Source organism: Lactuca virosa, chromosome 8 (genome assembly GCF_052849685.1).
Source record: "Lactuca virosa cultivar CGN04683 chromosome 8, Lactuca_virosa_CGN04683_v6, whole genome shotgun sequence".
Classification (NCBI taxonomy): Eukaryota; Viridiplantae; Streptophyta; class Magnoliopsida; order Asterales; family Asteraceae; genus Lactuca; species Lactuca virosa.
The window spans coordinates 318,265,581-318,278,788 of record NC_136433.1 but is presented as its reverse complement, the minus strand read 5'-3'; the positions used below and the strand labels follow the sequence as shown (position 1 = coordinate 318,278,788).

Here is a 13,208-nt window from a genome sequence, read left to right as displayed (position 1 = left end):
CAATTTTGTGAGCCAAGGATCCCTTTATATATTATGGAGGATTAGGGTTACATCCATGTAAACCCTAATACCCATGACCTTTCATTTACATAGGATCCATGGGTTAAAAGCTCCATGGACCATCCATGAAAGCTTAGCCCAACCTAAATGAACTTGGCCCATTCCATATATATAAGAGTCCATATTTAATTAGTTCTTTTTGATCACTTAATTAATTCTAAATTAATTCTTGATCAATACTAATTAAATAATATGATTCCATATTAATATATTAGAACTTATAATATATTAATATAAATCATAAATATACTATTCTCAAAAGACTATCCATATAAATTGTGCCGGTGAAGTGCAACCCAAATGGACCATGCCGGGTCGGGTCAAGTACATACCAAATATAGTTATGGACTTAGACATTAATCCAACAGTCTCCCACTTGGATAAGTCTAAAACTATTATTGAGTATGACTTCAAAACCTAACTGGCAATCGTAGCTCTTAAAGCCGCTGTCGAACTCTGACCTTGTCAATGACTTGTCCATTAGATAAGGGATCATATATTCCTCCATTCTAGATATCATATGGACTGAGACATGGATTATAATCATTCTCTCTGTCCATTTGTTGTTTCCCGATTTTCGATTTATGATGACTGACTGATTGAACAAATCAAATCAGTCCTGGCTTGGCCAAGCACTCACATGTGTCATCGCTAAATCATCGAGGGGCCCACAGATATCGCTTTTATCCCGAAGGTAAAAGGAATGGATAAACTTCGACTCATATGGCTTGTTCTACTACTTGTTGAATCATACACAAAGGCACGTTTTATAACATCGAGTTACCAAATGCGTTTTCGTGCAATCAATGTATAACCAACTCATAGTAACAACTCATATCTCTAGGTTTGAAGAATATAAGATATTATCGTCTCATGATCACTCGTGATAAAATCCATGAAGTGATTCAAATGAGCGCGGGTTGAATCCAATACTCAGAACTTATGAGCACTCATGAGTGTTGTAGCACCACTTTGTCCACCAACTTGGACCTCTACAAACCAACCCATGACAGTCTTGATTCATATCTACTTCCAACATATGACCGACTGTGGATGGTTTGAATAACTTAATCATTCAGGAAGAGCGACTTAGTTATTTTGGAAGTCAAAACATGCAAAGTGAAACACAAGAATAAATGAATCAAATATGGTATCAAACCCTATGAATATAAATAAACACTTTTATTTATCACCATATTGATTACTCATTATTTATTGTTTCGGTTTTATCAACTTTATACTTGAATTAAAAACACTAGTTGTCCCATGCTCCAAGCATGTACACTATGTTTTTCTTAAACAATAGCTTTGCCATACACCAAGTATGCACTCTATGTTTGTCTATGATCCTTACTTTGTGAAATAAACCAATTGAACATAATTTCAATGATTCTAATTTCACACTCCCAAATCCTTATCGAAAAATGTGAGAATTTCAAATTCCTATCATTTATCGAAATCTGTTTAGATTTTAAACTTATATGCACTGACCCTCCTGTAATGAATATATACAAAGTCACAAAGACTTGTCAACAGTCATTATAAGGTATTCCAATGGAGATCAACTCCATGGAAACTAAGTCTCATATTCAAAGTACATTGCTTTGGACATGCTTCTTGCATTAAGTTTTCTAATCTTACATAGATAACTTCCACCTATGGAGACAACTCCATATTCTCATTTTGACTATCACTTCTGAATAAGAGATGCCTCTTTTCAGAATATGTCAATATGGTCCTTCCAAAATTAGCACTATACTTCCAACTGTCCCTGAGCAACCAATCTTTGGTAAACCTCAGATTGTCCTCGACAATTGTTTAATCATTTTAGTCATATCCAATTCTAGACTTTTTCCCTTCTTAATGCCTCTGGGCATTTGGAAAAATTTAGAAATGACAAATATTATAGCACATGCAATCGATCCTGTACCCAAAGCAAATGGTACACGATTCATGATGTCTCACATAAAGACATGATTCTAGACCAGTCTTTTGCTACAATATTTTTATTTGCCATGTTTTCAAAATTTGACTATGAAGAGGGATGCCGTAATCATAATCGAATTTTGAGAACGCAATATATAGAATTTCCTTAAGTTGAACCAATCCAACATGAAATTCATATATATATTCTTGACTAAAGATGATTAAGGTCTCAATCTAAGCCTTTAGAACTGAAATGAAGTATATCCTCTCCCTTAATTATAGCAAAACAACTTTTTCAATCCCTGCAGCCTCACGAATTGAAACTTTTGTTTTCTATAATTAACATTGCTAACTTGCAACACTAACAATAATTATCATGCTCCCACTAACATGATGATTATTAGCATAACACTTATGCTCCCACTAGCTTTGACATGTACTCAGAAATCAGCTGGACTTCTAGAAATCAATACTTTATTGACTTTCTTACCAAAGTTCAGATTTCTGATACGAGATGCTTTGATAAAACTTTATCAAAATCATACACCTTTCCTTAGATAGCATGCATGTGTGTCTAAACAATTTCATAACTATGAAAAGGGATGCCGTAATCATAGTTTCAATTGTTTAGACCTTTTGCCATCTGCTTCAAATCTACTTGGTGGAAGTGTTTCCTCACCATCATTTTCATGAATCGGAGAGAAACCTTTATGACCCTTAGATTTTATGGTGTATGTGTTCTTATCCATGTGAATCGTCAAAACCATAGTCACAAGACAAGGATAATGACAAATCCAAACTCATATGGACTGAACTTATGCAATCTTAACTTCTTGCCACCTGGCAGTACAGGGCCTGTCATTGCTTCCAAGTTGTTATGCAACCAATTGAGAACTTTCAGAACTCCTATGCAAAGCCAACTTTAACTGGAATGGGCACAGAATATGTCAACACGATAGGTTATAAACCTCAAGTCGTGTGCTAGTGAAGAACCTCATGTTTTATTCTTGATTAGTTCTTGAAATTCTTTTTAGGATCTTTAAGACTCCCACTATCCTCTTGACATATAAGACTATCTTGCCAAATATTCAAGAGATAGTGCGGATTCTTTATCAAGACAAACACTTCACACAATTGGCCTTAGTTGGTCTTTGTTTTATCCAAAACATCACAACTTACCAATTTCAAATGTACAAGAGTAGGACACTTTTACTCTTACATTTGACAAGTGTTTTAAACCTTTCTTTAAGATATGTCACTCAAGTTACAATCTTGGAGTATGACTCTAAGAATTGTTTTGGAACGAAGTATGACTCATCTTCCTGATCTAACCATTTCAACAATTCATGACTCCTCTTCTTAGTCATAAGAATGCACTAAGATGACCTTTAGAGGACTAATTGTGATATGATTTCTAAATCATTAAGATGATCACAAACATGATACTAAGTACTCTCCCATCTTTTCAGATTTGAGAAACTTTTATCTTTCTGCCTAATTTGATTCTTTCCATTCGTTCTGCCATACATTGAGACTTTTCCAATGTTTCAGAATTATACTTAAACTTGTAAGTATAACCATATTTACTAAACTTTAGTAAATCAAATAGTCTTAACGAGCTTTGTGGTGGACATGACCAGTACACAAGAATATGTACTCGATCCCTTTAGTCCTTCACTTGACTCACACATCCATGTGAACAAGTAATTAGTCTTGATTTTCCAACGCTTTAAAGTTCTTATTCATCAAACTATTCAACTTGCATGATTCCAAGTTTCGGTCCAATTGAAACTTGGGGGATGAGGAACTTTCCTGATTTGGTAAATTTAGACACTACCACAAATGAAAGAATCAAATCCATTTTCCAATATTGCTGTCAGTGGAATCTTATAAGCAACAATTTTCCACAAATGCCATTGTAAGGATACTTCAAATAAATAAAATTAAACAATTTTCTTTTATTTTAAAACTTTGCGGAAAAACTTATCCTTACAATCCACATGGAAAATTGTTGTTATCTATTCCTTAGCAATATATCATAACTTCTTATGCAACTGCTCAAAATTCTGATGCGATCAAAATCCACCTTCACGATCAGAATCATCATATACTTCCTTTAAGATTTCTCTCTATTCTTTGATTCTTAAAACATCAACATGTGACCCAGTCACATCATGTAATGAGGATCTCAGAATAGAACTTAACAGAGTTAGATAATGGGCTCTACCTGATGTAGAGTCAAACTTATTGACTTTAACATCCTTAGGTAAATTTGGCAGCTTTGCAATCAACGCCCCTTCCTTTGGCAAAATAAACATATGGACCCTTTGGTAATGGGACTATCTCAGACTTAGCCTTTCTCTTTCCCATTTGGTCAACCGGGTTGACTATGGCCAATCCATTTCCATTGGGAAGAGAATGCTTTTTCTGGATTTCCAGTGTCACCATTGTCACTGTCCATAAAGTTTTTGGGAAGTTGATCTTCTAATCAAATTTGCTTTACTATCGTTCCAAATCATTGCTGATTCAGCAGCATCAAGCAAATAGATATGATCATTAAGGTTCATGTCATAGTCTGTTTCATAGTAGTCCCAAAGGAACTCACTATGTGACTTAGAAAGTGATTGAACATCCAACTTTCTCAAGACTTTGACACCCAACTCTCCCGGCTTGTCAATATGTGACTTCATCTCTAAGATGTGATCACACATAGACGTTGGTTGCCATTAGGGCTTGAGTGACCTTGAACTTGTGGATTAGGGAGAATAATTGGAGGAGGTGGAGGAAGAGAAGTATGACTTCCATGAGCCAAACTCGGGAAGTCATATTCATTAGGAAAGCTTGGTTTGGGAAGATCATTGTTGTCTAAACCAGACATCAACAATGGGAGAAATTCACGTAAAGTTGATTTAAGTCCTTAATATAACACCCAATATGATATATTAAGGCTAGGACCCAACAAACTATTTTATAACTTGGAAGAGGGATGCCGTAATCCAAGCTATAAAATATTTGAAGGTAGGTGAATGACGATTCACCAATTTCCACCAAGATAAACGAAATGTATTATTAGGTTTTAATTGGTTTTGAAACTCCTAGATTCTTTTGAGATTCATTGAACTTTTCAATGACATTTTCAATCTTGAGTGTGCCCTTCAGGTTTTGTGACTGGGATGCCGAGGATCACAAAACAAGGTGTGAAATAACCATGCAAATATACTTGGTACCTTTAATATTTACCCCTCAATCGATGTGCCGGTTAACCACACACGCTCCAACGATACTATGATAAACATTAAGTTACCCTTTGCCTACCTTGTTAAGTCCAGGTTAGTGTGCCGGTTAACCACACACGCTCCACTAACAGCTTAAACAAAGTGCAAAGTGTAATTTCATGGATTAGCACCTTATTCACATTTTCCTAAGTAACTAAGATTGGGAATTTATAAGTGTTTAGTTACTTAGTATTTATCATTATACTTATAATGAAGGGAGAATTATAGTCCTTGTCCTACCTGTTCGGCTAACGACCCTCCACCAGTCAAGGAAGCGGTGGGTGAGAGTGGACACCCATTAAACTGCCATTTTATAGACAGTAACCTTATACCCCCCTTATAGACCGGCTTCGTGAATGAGGCCTACTAATGGTAAGACGACTTGCTCTTATACATATAATATATTAAACTTTTAATATTATAATAGTATAAGGGTGTATTTTAGACATTTAAAATACTTGGTGGTTTAATCTATTAATTAAACTATACTCTTAATTTAATTAAATTTAAACCATGTCATTATGGAATTATTAATTCTCTTTTAATTAAACACTTTAATTATCTATCAATAAAGTCCATAAGAGTTAATTGAATTATTCAATAAAAACATCATAATTCCAATTATTAAATTCAAAATTAAAACCATTTAATTAATTGTTTAAGTTATGAACCCAAGAGTTTTAGAATTCAATTCTTTTTTTTTATCATAAAAAACTTTTTCCAAATTCCAAAACTTGAGGGCAAGTTTTGTAACTCTTGAAAACTTTTGGATTCCATAACTTATGGAGTTAAATACTTGTTTTATGATGAAACTTTTCATGTTCCATAATTTAAGAACAAGTTATGGAATTCTTTAAAACATTAAGACCAAGTTTTGTAACTCCATAAAAAACTTTGAATCAATTTTTTTTAAAAACCTTTTCATATCCATAACTTATGGAGGTTTCAAAAAACTCTTTAGATCAAACTTTTAAAACTAATAAAATAATCATATCATTTTATCTTTTACTAAATTTGACCTAATTCAACTCATATAGCAAATGATTCAAATTTTACGAATAATTACAAAAACAAGTAATTATCTTAAAATTTGACAAACGTCATGTTTTTTTTCCTTTTTTTTCCAACTTGAAAATAAAACATTTGCATCAATATAACAGAAAACAACTTGGCTCTGATACCACTGTTGGGTTTTGAGCATTCTAACACTCCTATGGTGTACATGCAACCCTATAAACCTTGGATCTATGTTTTCTCTATTATACATGTAAATATTAACTATTCCAAGGTTTCATCCTAACTAGCATATTATGAAGCACCTATACTACAAAGTTCTAGTTAGATGACATACCTTTTGATGTAGCTTGATGTCTTCAAGCTTTAAGAGCTTAGCCCCAATAGTGTGGAAGCCTCAAATGGAATCACAAATCACCAAAACACCTTGGAAGAACTTGAGAGAATATGTATGCACACTAAAATCGGCCCACTCTTATTTTCACACACTTGTGCCAATTTTGTGAGCCAAGGACCCCTTTATATATTATGGAGGATTAGGGTTACATCCATGTAAACCCTAATACCCATGACCTTTCATTTACATAGGATCCATGGGTTAAAAGCTCCATGGACCATCCATGAAAGCTTAGCCCAACCTAAATGAACTTGGCCCATTCCATATATATAAGAGTCCATATTTAATTAGTTCTTTTTGATCACTTAATTAATTCTAAATTAATTCTTGATCAATACTAATTAAATAATATGATTCCATATTAATATATTAGAACTTATAATATATTAATATAAATCATAAATATACTATTCTCAAAAGACTATCCATATAAATTGTGTCGGTGAAGTGCAACCCAAATGGACCATGCCGGGTCGGGTCAAGTACATACCAAATATAGTGATGGACTTAGACATTAATCCAACATATTTTGCATAAATTTGGTAGAAGACTAGCATTGCCTGTAGATAGACTAGATAATATCTTAATAGTTGAGGTAGATAGTGGCAAATTTGTTCCTGTTAGTGATTGCATTAGGAACATCATCATTCACATGAATGGGAATAAGTTCCACGAAGAATTATTGCCCATTGAGTTAAACAGATTTGACATAGTATTAGGGATGGATTGGCTTAATACGAACGACGCTGAGATACTATGTAGAAAGAAGATGGTGAGAGTAAACCCTCCTGGAAGAGAATAATTTGTGGTGTATAGGGATAAACATATAATGAATTCTGGAATCATCTCCCTGATGAAAGCTAGAAAGTGTTTAGACAAAGGATGTATATCATATCTCGTATTCGTTATCAATGCAAAGAAGGAGAAAAATGAGATGTAAAGGATACCCGTAGTGTGTGACTTTCCGAAAGTATTTCTAGAAGATCTTCCTGGATTGCCCTCTGAGTAGAAATTCGAATAGACTTGTTACCAGGAACCAAAACGATACCAAAAACATCTTACCGACTAGAACTGACGGAGATGGAGATAATGATACAACTTCAAGAGTTGTTGGACAAAGGTTTGATTAGGACTAGTTCTTCACCCTCGGGAGATCCGATGTTATTCGTAAAGAAAAAGGATGGAAGCATGATAATGTTAATAGATTATAAGGAGCTGAACAAGGCGACGGTAAAGAACAAGTAATCATTGCCAAGGATTGACGACCTATTCGATCAACTACATGGTGCGAGCTATTTCTCGAAAATTGATCTTAGGTCAGGATATCATCAGCTGAAGGTGAGAGAGCAAGATACTGAGAAGATCACATGTAGAATGAGATATGAACACTACGAGTTTTTATTTATGTCATTTTTACTGACCAATGCTCTATTAATATTTATGAATCCGAAGAATATGGTTTGTAAACCTTTCATCGATAGATCTGTAATAGTGTTCATCGACGACATTCTAATTTACTGGAAAAGCCAATAAGATCATGGGAAGCACTTGCGAGAAGTATTGGAAGTTCTGAAGAAGGAGAAGTTGCATGCAAAGTTCTCCACATGTGAGTTTAGATTTGAGAGGTGTAATTATTGGGTCATGTGGTTAACCAAGAAGGAATAATGGTTGACCCAACATAGATCGAAGCAGTGATGAAGTGGGAACGACCAAAAAGTCCCACTAAGATGCGTAGCTTTCTAGGATTAGCTGGATATTACAGAAGGTTTATCCAAGGCTTTTCTTCGATAGTTTCTCCATTGAAAACTTTGATTCATAAAGGAGCTACCTATACATGGAGTGAGAAGCATGAAGAACACTACTTGAAAGCAACCCTTTAATAAATCGCAAACAATGACACACACCGATTTACGATACACATTTTTTGCGTGTCCTATAAAAATTTCCGCTTTCCAAAATATGAAGGATAGAGGACACGAATTTTTGTGTGCCCTAAAATTAGTGTCCAACAAAAAAAATTATGAACACGGAGCGAACTTATCTTGAATGCTCTCCTCCAGAAATGTCGTTTTATAATTTTTATTCAAATACGCATTTCTTATCAAAAAATAGGAGGACTATTAATTCTAGGGATTTTTTTGAAGAACACTCAAAACACTCACTCACTTATAGTACGTTCTCTCTGTAATCGATTTGTTCAGCAACCTCGCATCGCTTTGCCGATGACTCAATTGTCCTCCGGCGACCTTAGGGCTACTTCTCCTCCAACGACCTTAGCGTTACTTCTCCACCCATTCTCCGAATTCACCACCACGAACCTCCATCTGGTAATCTAACATCCTCCTATTTCCCTTTCTTTTAAGATAAACAAACCCTGTTAAGGTTTCGAGATCAAGAATTTCAACTATGGTAAGGTTTCGAGATCAATCATTTCAACCATATGTTATTGTTTAATACTCCTGGTTTTCTTTTCGGCGTTCAGGAACCTAATGATTCTCTGGTTAGCAATAACTTGTGGCCTGTACTAATTCTGGAAGTTTTTCAATTTCAACCATATGTACTAATTCTAGAAACCCTACTCATATATCTTTTTTTTTAAGAATCTAAAAGGTGGATTTTATTTTTACTCATATAGGTTGAACAAGAGACATTCTATTTGATGAGAACTGTTCGAGTTTAAGGAACTGAGCGTAAAGAACTTGAAAGGTATACTTTTTTGTGCTTTTCTGACAAAAGTGTTTATTTGGTTGCATTTATTCAAACTAGGAGTGAAGTTTCATTTTCTTATCATATATTCTCCATGATATTTAATTTTACATAAAACATACATGTAGATTTATTTATTCATAACCAAGTACACCACCTAGATGGAAAAACAAGTTGATATAAGCTTGAGAACAAGTGGTGCATATGGTATAGGGAATTTCAGTTTCAACACTCTCTATCATTCTGTACAGGTCATGCTCCTTCTATTCTTAATAATATGAAAAAAGTAATGTTATATGGCTCATAGATATAAAAAAAGCCATGTGGTTTACTTGAAGTTGTAATTTTTTATAGGTTCTTGTTGTATTGGTAAGAGGAATGTATGTTATGGCTGGTAAAATAACAGTTGAATAACTTACAAAGTTCATATTACACAGTGAATGGCTGATTTACTCAACATGGTTTGTGGGTGACAATTTATCAAATTTAATGCAATATGTTGGGGCAAGTGAAAAAGTATTCCAAATGATGGATCTTGCGCCTAGTCAACAGTTCACATCCAAAGGCAAGCAACCAATTGCTTCATTTCCTGATTCATTTTTCAAGATTTGTAATAGTTCCCAATTTACAAGGGGTTAAAAGTTAAGACTAAATGTTAAAAACTAGTATCTTTATAGCTGAATTGATCACTTGTTGCAGGATCAAAATTGCAAAATTTGAAGGGTCTTATTGAGTTTGTGAATGTATCATTTAGCTACACATCAAGGGAAATAGTATGCTTCTAATTTTTCTCATATCCCTAAACAAGTAGACTCTGTTTGATTGGATGGAACGGAATGAGTCGTTACATCCCATCATCATCTTTGTCACTAAAATTTTCATAATAGAAATAAGTTATATTACAATTTTTCATGCCATTCCATGATTAACATTTTCAACAAGTACATGTATTAAAAGTTGTAAGCATCAATGTGAATCCTAATGAAGTAGTTGCACTTGTAAGTAAGTCTATAATTCTATCTACCTAATTTTGTTTCTTCAACAACTACAAGAATCAATCAAAACAAATAAAATCCTTTATAATAATCTTCATTAGTTTGGACTTAGCGGTAGTGGAAAGAGCACAATAGTAAATCTCCTTCTTCGTCTTTATGAACCAACAAATGGTCAGGTAACTTCACTTTCATTACCCATGACATCACATACTGTGTTTGACATGCATTGGACTGGTCTGTCAAAAGACGTAAATGCCCTCCTTATGACATTAAAGTGTTGTGTAGATTTTGATTGATAGGCATCCTTTAAACAACATGGAAATCAAGTGGCTTAGAAAAAGAATAGGATACGTTGGACAGGTTGGTTCTCTTTCTTTACTGTTCAACAAGAAATGATTAAATAAAAAAACGAATTCTTTTTATTATTAATTATTATATATTTGGAAAAAACAGGAGCCTCGGCTTTTTCAGATGGATGTGAGATCAAACATAGCATATGGATGCACTAGAGATGTAACTGAAGAAGATATTGAACATGCAACCAAACAATCCTATGCTCATGACTTCATTTCTTCTCTACCTGAAGCCTATAACTGAAGAAGATATTGAACTGGCTAACATTTCATAACGGATAATTCATCAAATATTTGGACCAAAAGCCACATCTCTTATTTTGGAAGGGAGAGAGTAGGGTTTCTGGAATTTTATCATGATATAAACTTCTAAATGATGTTATTGCATATCAATGTAATATCCAAGTTACTTTCCTGATCTTAGGTTTTGGGACAAGTAGGCTGGTAAAATAACAGTTGAATAACTTACAAAGTTCATATTATACAGTGAATGGCTGATTTACTCAACGTGGTTTGTGGGTGACAGTTTATCAAATTTAATGCAATCTATTGGGGGCAAGTGAAAAGTATTCCAAATGATGGATCTTGCGCCTAGTCAGCAGTTCACATCCAAAGGCAAGCAACAAATTTCTTCATTTCCTGATTCATTTTTCAATATTTGTAATAGTTCCCAATTTACAAGGGGTTAAAAGTTAAGACTAAATGTTAAAAACTAGTATCTTTATAGCTGAATTGATCACTTGTTGTAGGATCAAAATTGCTAAATTTGAAGGGTCTTATTGAGTTTGTGAATGTATCATTTAGCTACACATCAAGGGAAACAGTATGCTTCTAATTTTTCTCATATCCCTAAACAAGTACACTCTGTTTAATTGGATGGAATGGAATGAGTCGTTACATCCCATCATCATCTTTGTCACTAAAAATTTCATAATAGGAATAAGTTTTATTACAATTTTGCATGTCATTCCATGATTAACATTTTCAACAGGTACATGTACTAAAAGTTATAAGCATCAATGTGAATCCTAATAAAGTAGTTGCACTTGTAAGTAAGTCTATAATTCTATCTATGTAATTTTGTTTCTTCAACAACTACAATAATCAACTCAAATCAAATCAAATCAAATCCTTTAAAATAACCTTCATTAGTTTGGACTTAGTGGTAGTGGAAAGAGCACAATAGTAAATCTCCTTCTTCGTCTTTATGAACCAACAAATGGTTAGGTAACTTCACTTTCATTACCCATGACACCACATACTATGTTTGACATGCATTGGACTGGTTATTCACATCTCGTTTGTGATCCTTGGCATCCCATTCGACAAGTGAGAGCATAATCGAGATTAAACATGCCATTGAATAGTTCAATGAATCTCAAAAGATGTAGGAGTTTCATTAGATTGAAACTGGTAAATGCTTTACCTACCTAAAATAGATTCGAATTTGATTACGACATACCTCTTCAGAATTCGAATCGAAAATATGGATCATAGCCTTAATTTAAATTTTTGAGTTAATAATTAAGGATTAAAATCAACTAACTTGAATTCTCTATTCTCCCTTTATAGATGTCGAGTTCAGACAACAATGGTCTTCCTCCTTCTTTAGGAAATGTGTTTCCCTTATCTGAAGATGATCTTCCACATGTTGATCAAGGTGAAAGAATGTTTCCTTCTTCAAGCATTGGTGGAACTGGAAATCGTGATTCTCCAATTCTTCCTCCACCTCCTCCAATAATTCTCCCCGAGCCACATTTTCTTCAAGCTGAAAAATACGCAGTCACTCAAGCCCTATTGGCTAGTAAACATCAAGATGGAAAGTCAGCATGTGCATGTTCTGAAAATGAAATCGCACATTGACAGATTGGGAATGTTGGGTGTTGTTTTCCCAACAGAGCTGGCCATTGACTTTGTTCTAGTTTCGCTTCCTAAATCATATAGTCAGTTCATTAAAGACTACTATATGAGGGACCACGACGTGACCCTAATTGATCTAACATATATGTTGATTGCTGCTGAAGCAGAAATGCTTAAGAGCACAAGTCAAGCAAAAATGTTTGAAGGATCTGTCTCCAAAATTTCCATGGACATTGAAAATGGCAACATTGGTAGTCCGGAAAAGATTTCTCTTCCCAATGGAAAGGGATCGGCCAAGGTCAAACCGTTTGACCATATGGTAAAGAGGCATTGGATACGCAGCTGCCCAAAAGGTCCATATGTTCTTATTGCCCAAAAGGTCCATGTGCTAATCCCAAAAGGTCCATATGTTCTTATTGCCAATTGAAGGGGCATTGGATACGCAGTTGCCCAGAATACTTGAAAGATATTAGAGATGGTAAAGTCAAGTCGTATGACTCTACTTCAGGTACATCCACTATCTAACTGTATTTTATTAAGTTCTTATTCATAGATTCTTAATACATGATGTGATAGTCACAGTTTGATGTTTTGCAGAATCTAAGAGAAAGAAGGAAGCTTA

At 34.3% G+C, this 13,208-nt stretch overlaps 1 protein-coding gene across 1 annotated transcript; it reads left to right on the top strand.

The window, feature by feature from the left end:
• Nucleotides 1-9,539: 9,539 nt before the first annotated feature.
• LOC145131727 (ABC transporter B family member 26, chloroplastic-like) lies at nucleotides 9,540-10,970 on the top strand. The gene is made up of 7 exons (XM_079066385.1): nucleotides 9,540-9,629; nucleotides 9,733-9,758; nucleotides 9,816-9,943; nucleotides 10,078-10,151; nucleotides 10,475-10,549; nucleotides 10,659-10,733; nucleotides 10,827-10,970. Exons 1-7 carry the CDS (start codon nucleotides 9,540-9,542, stop codon nucleotides 10,968-10,970), a joined length of 612 nt encoding a protein of 203 aa, XP_078922511.1.
• Nucleotides 10,971-13,208: the final 2,238 nt, after the last annotated feature.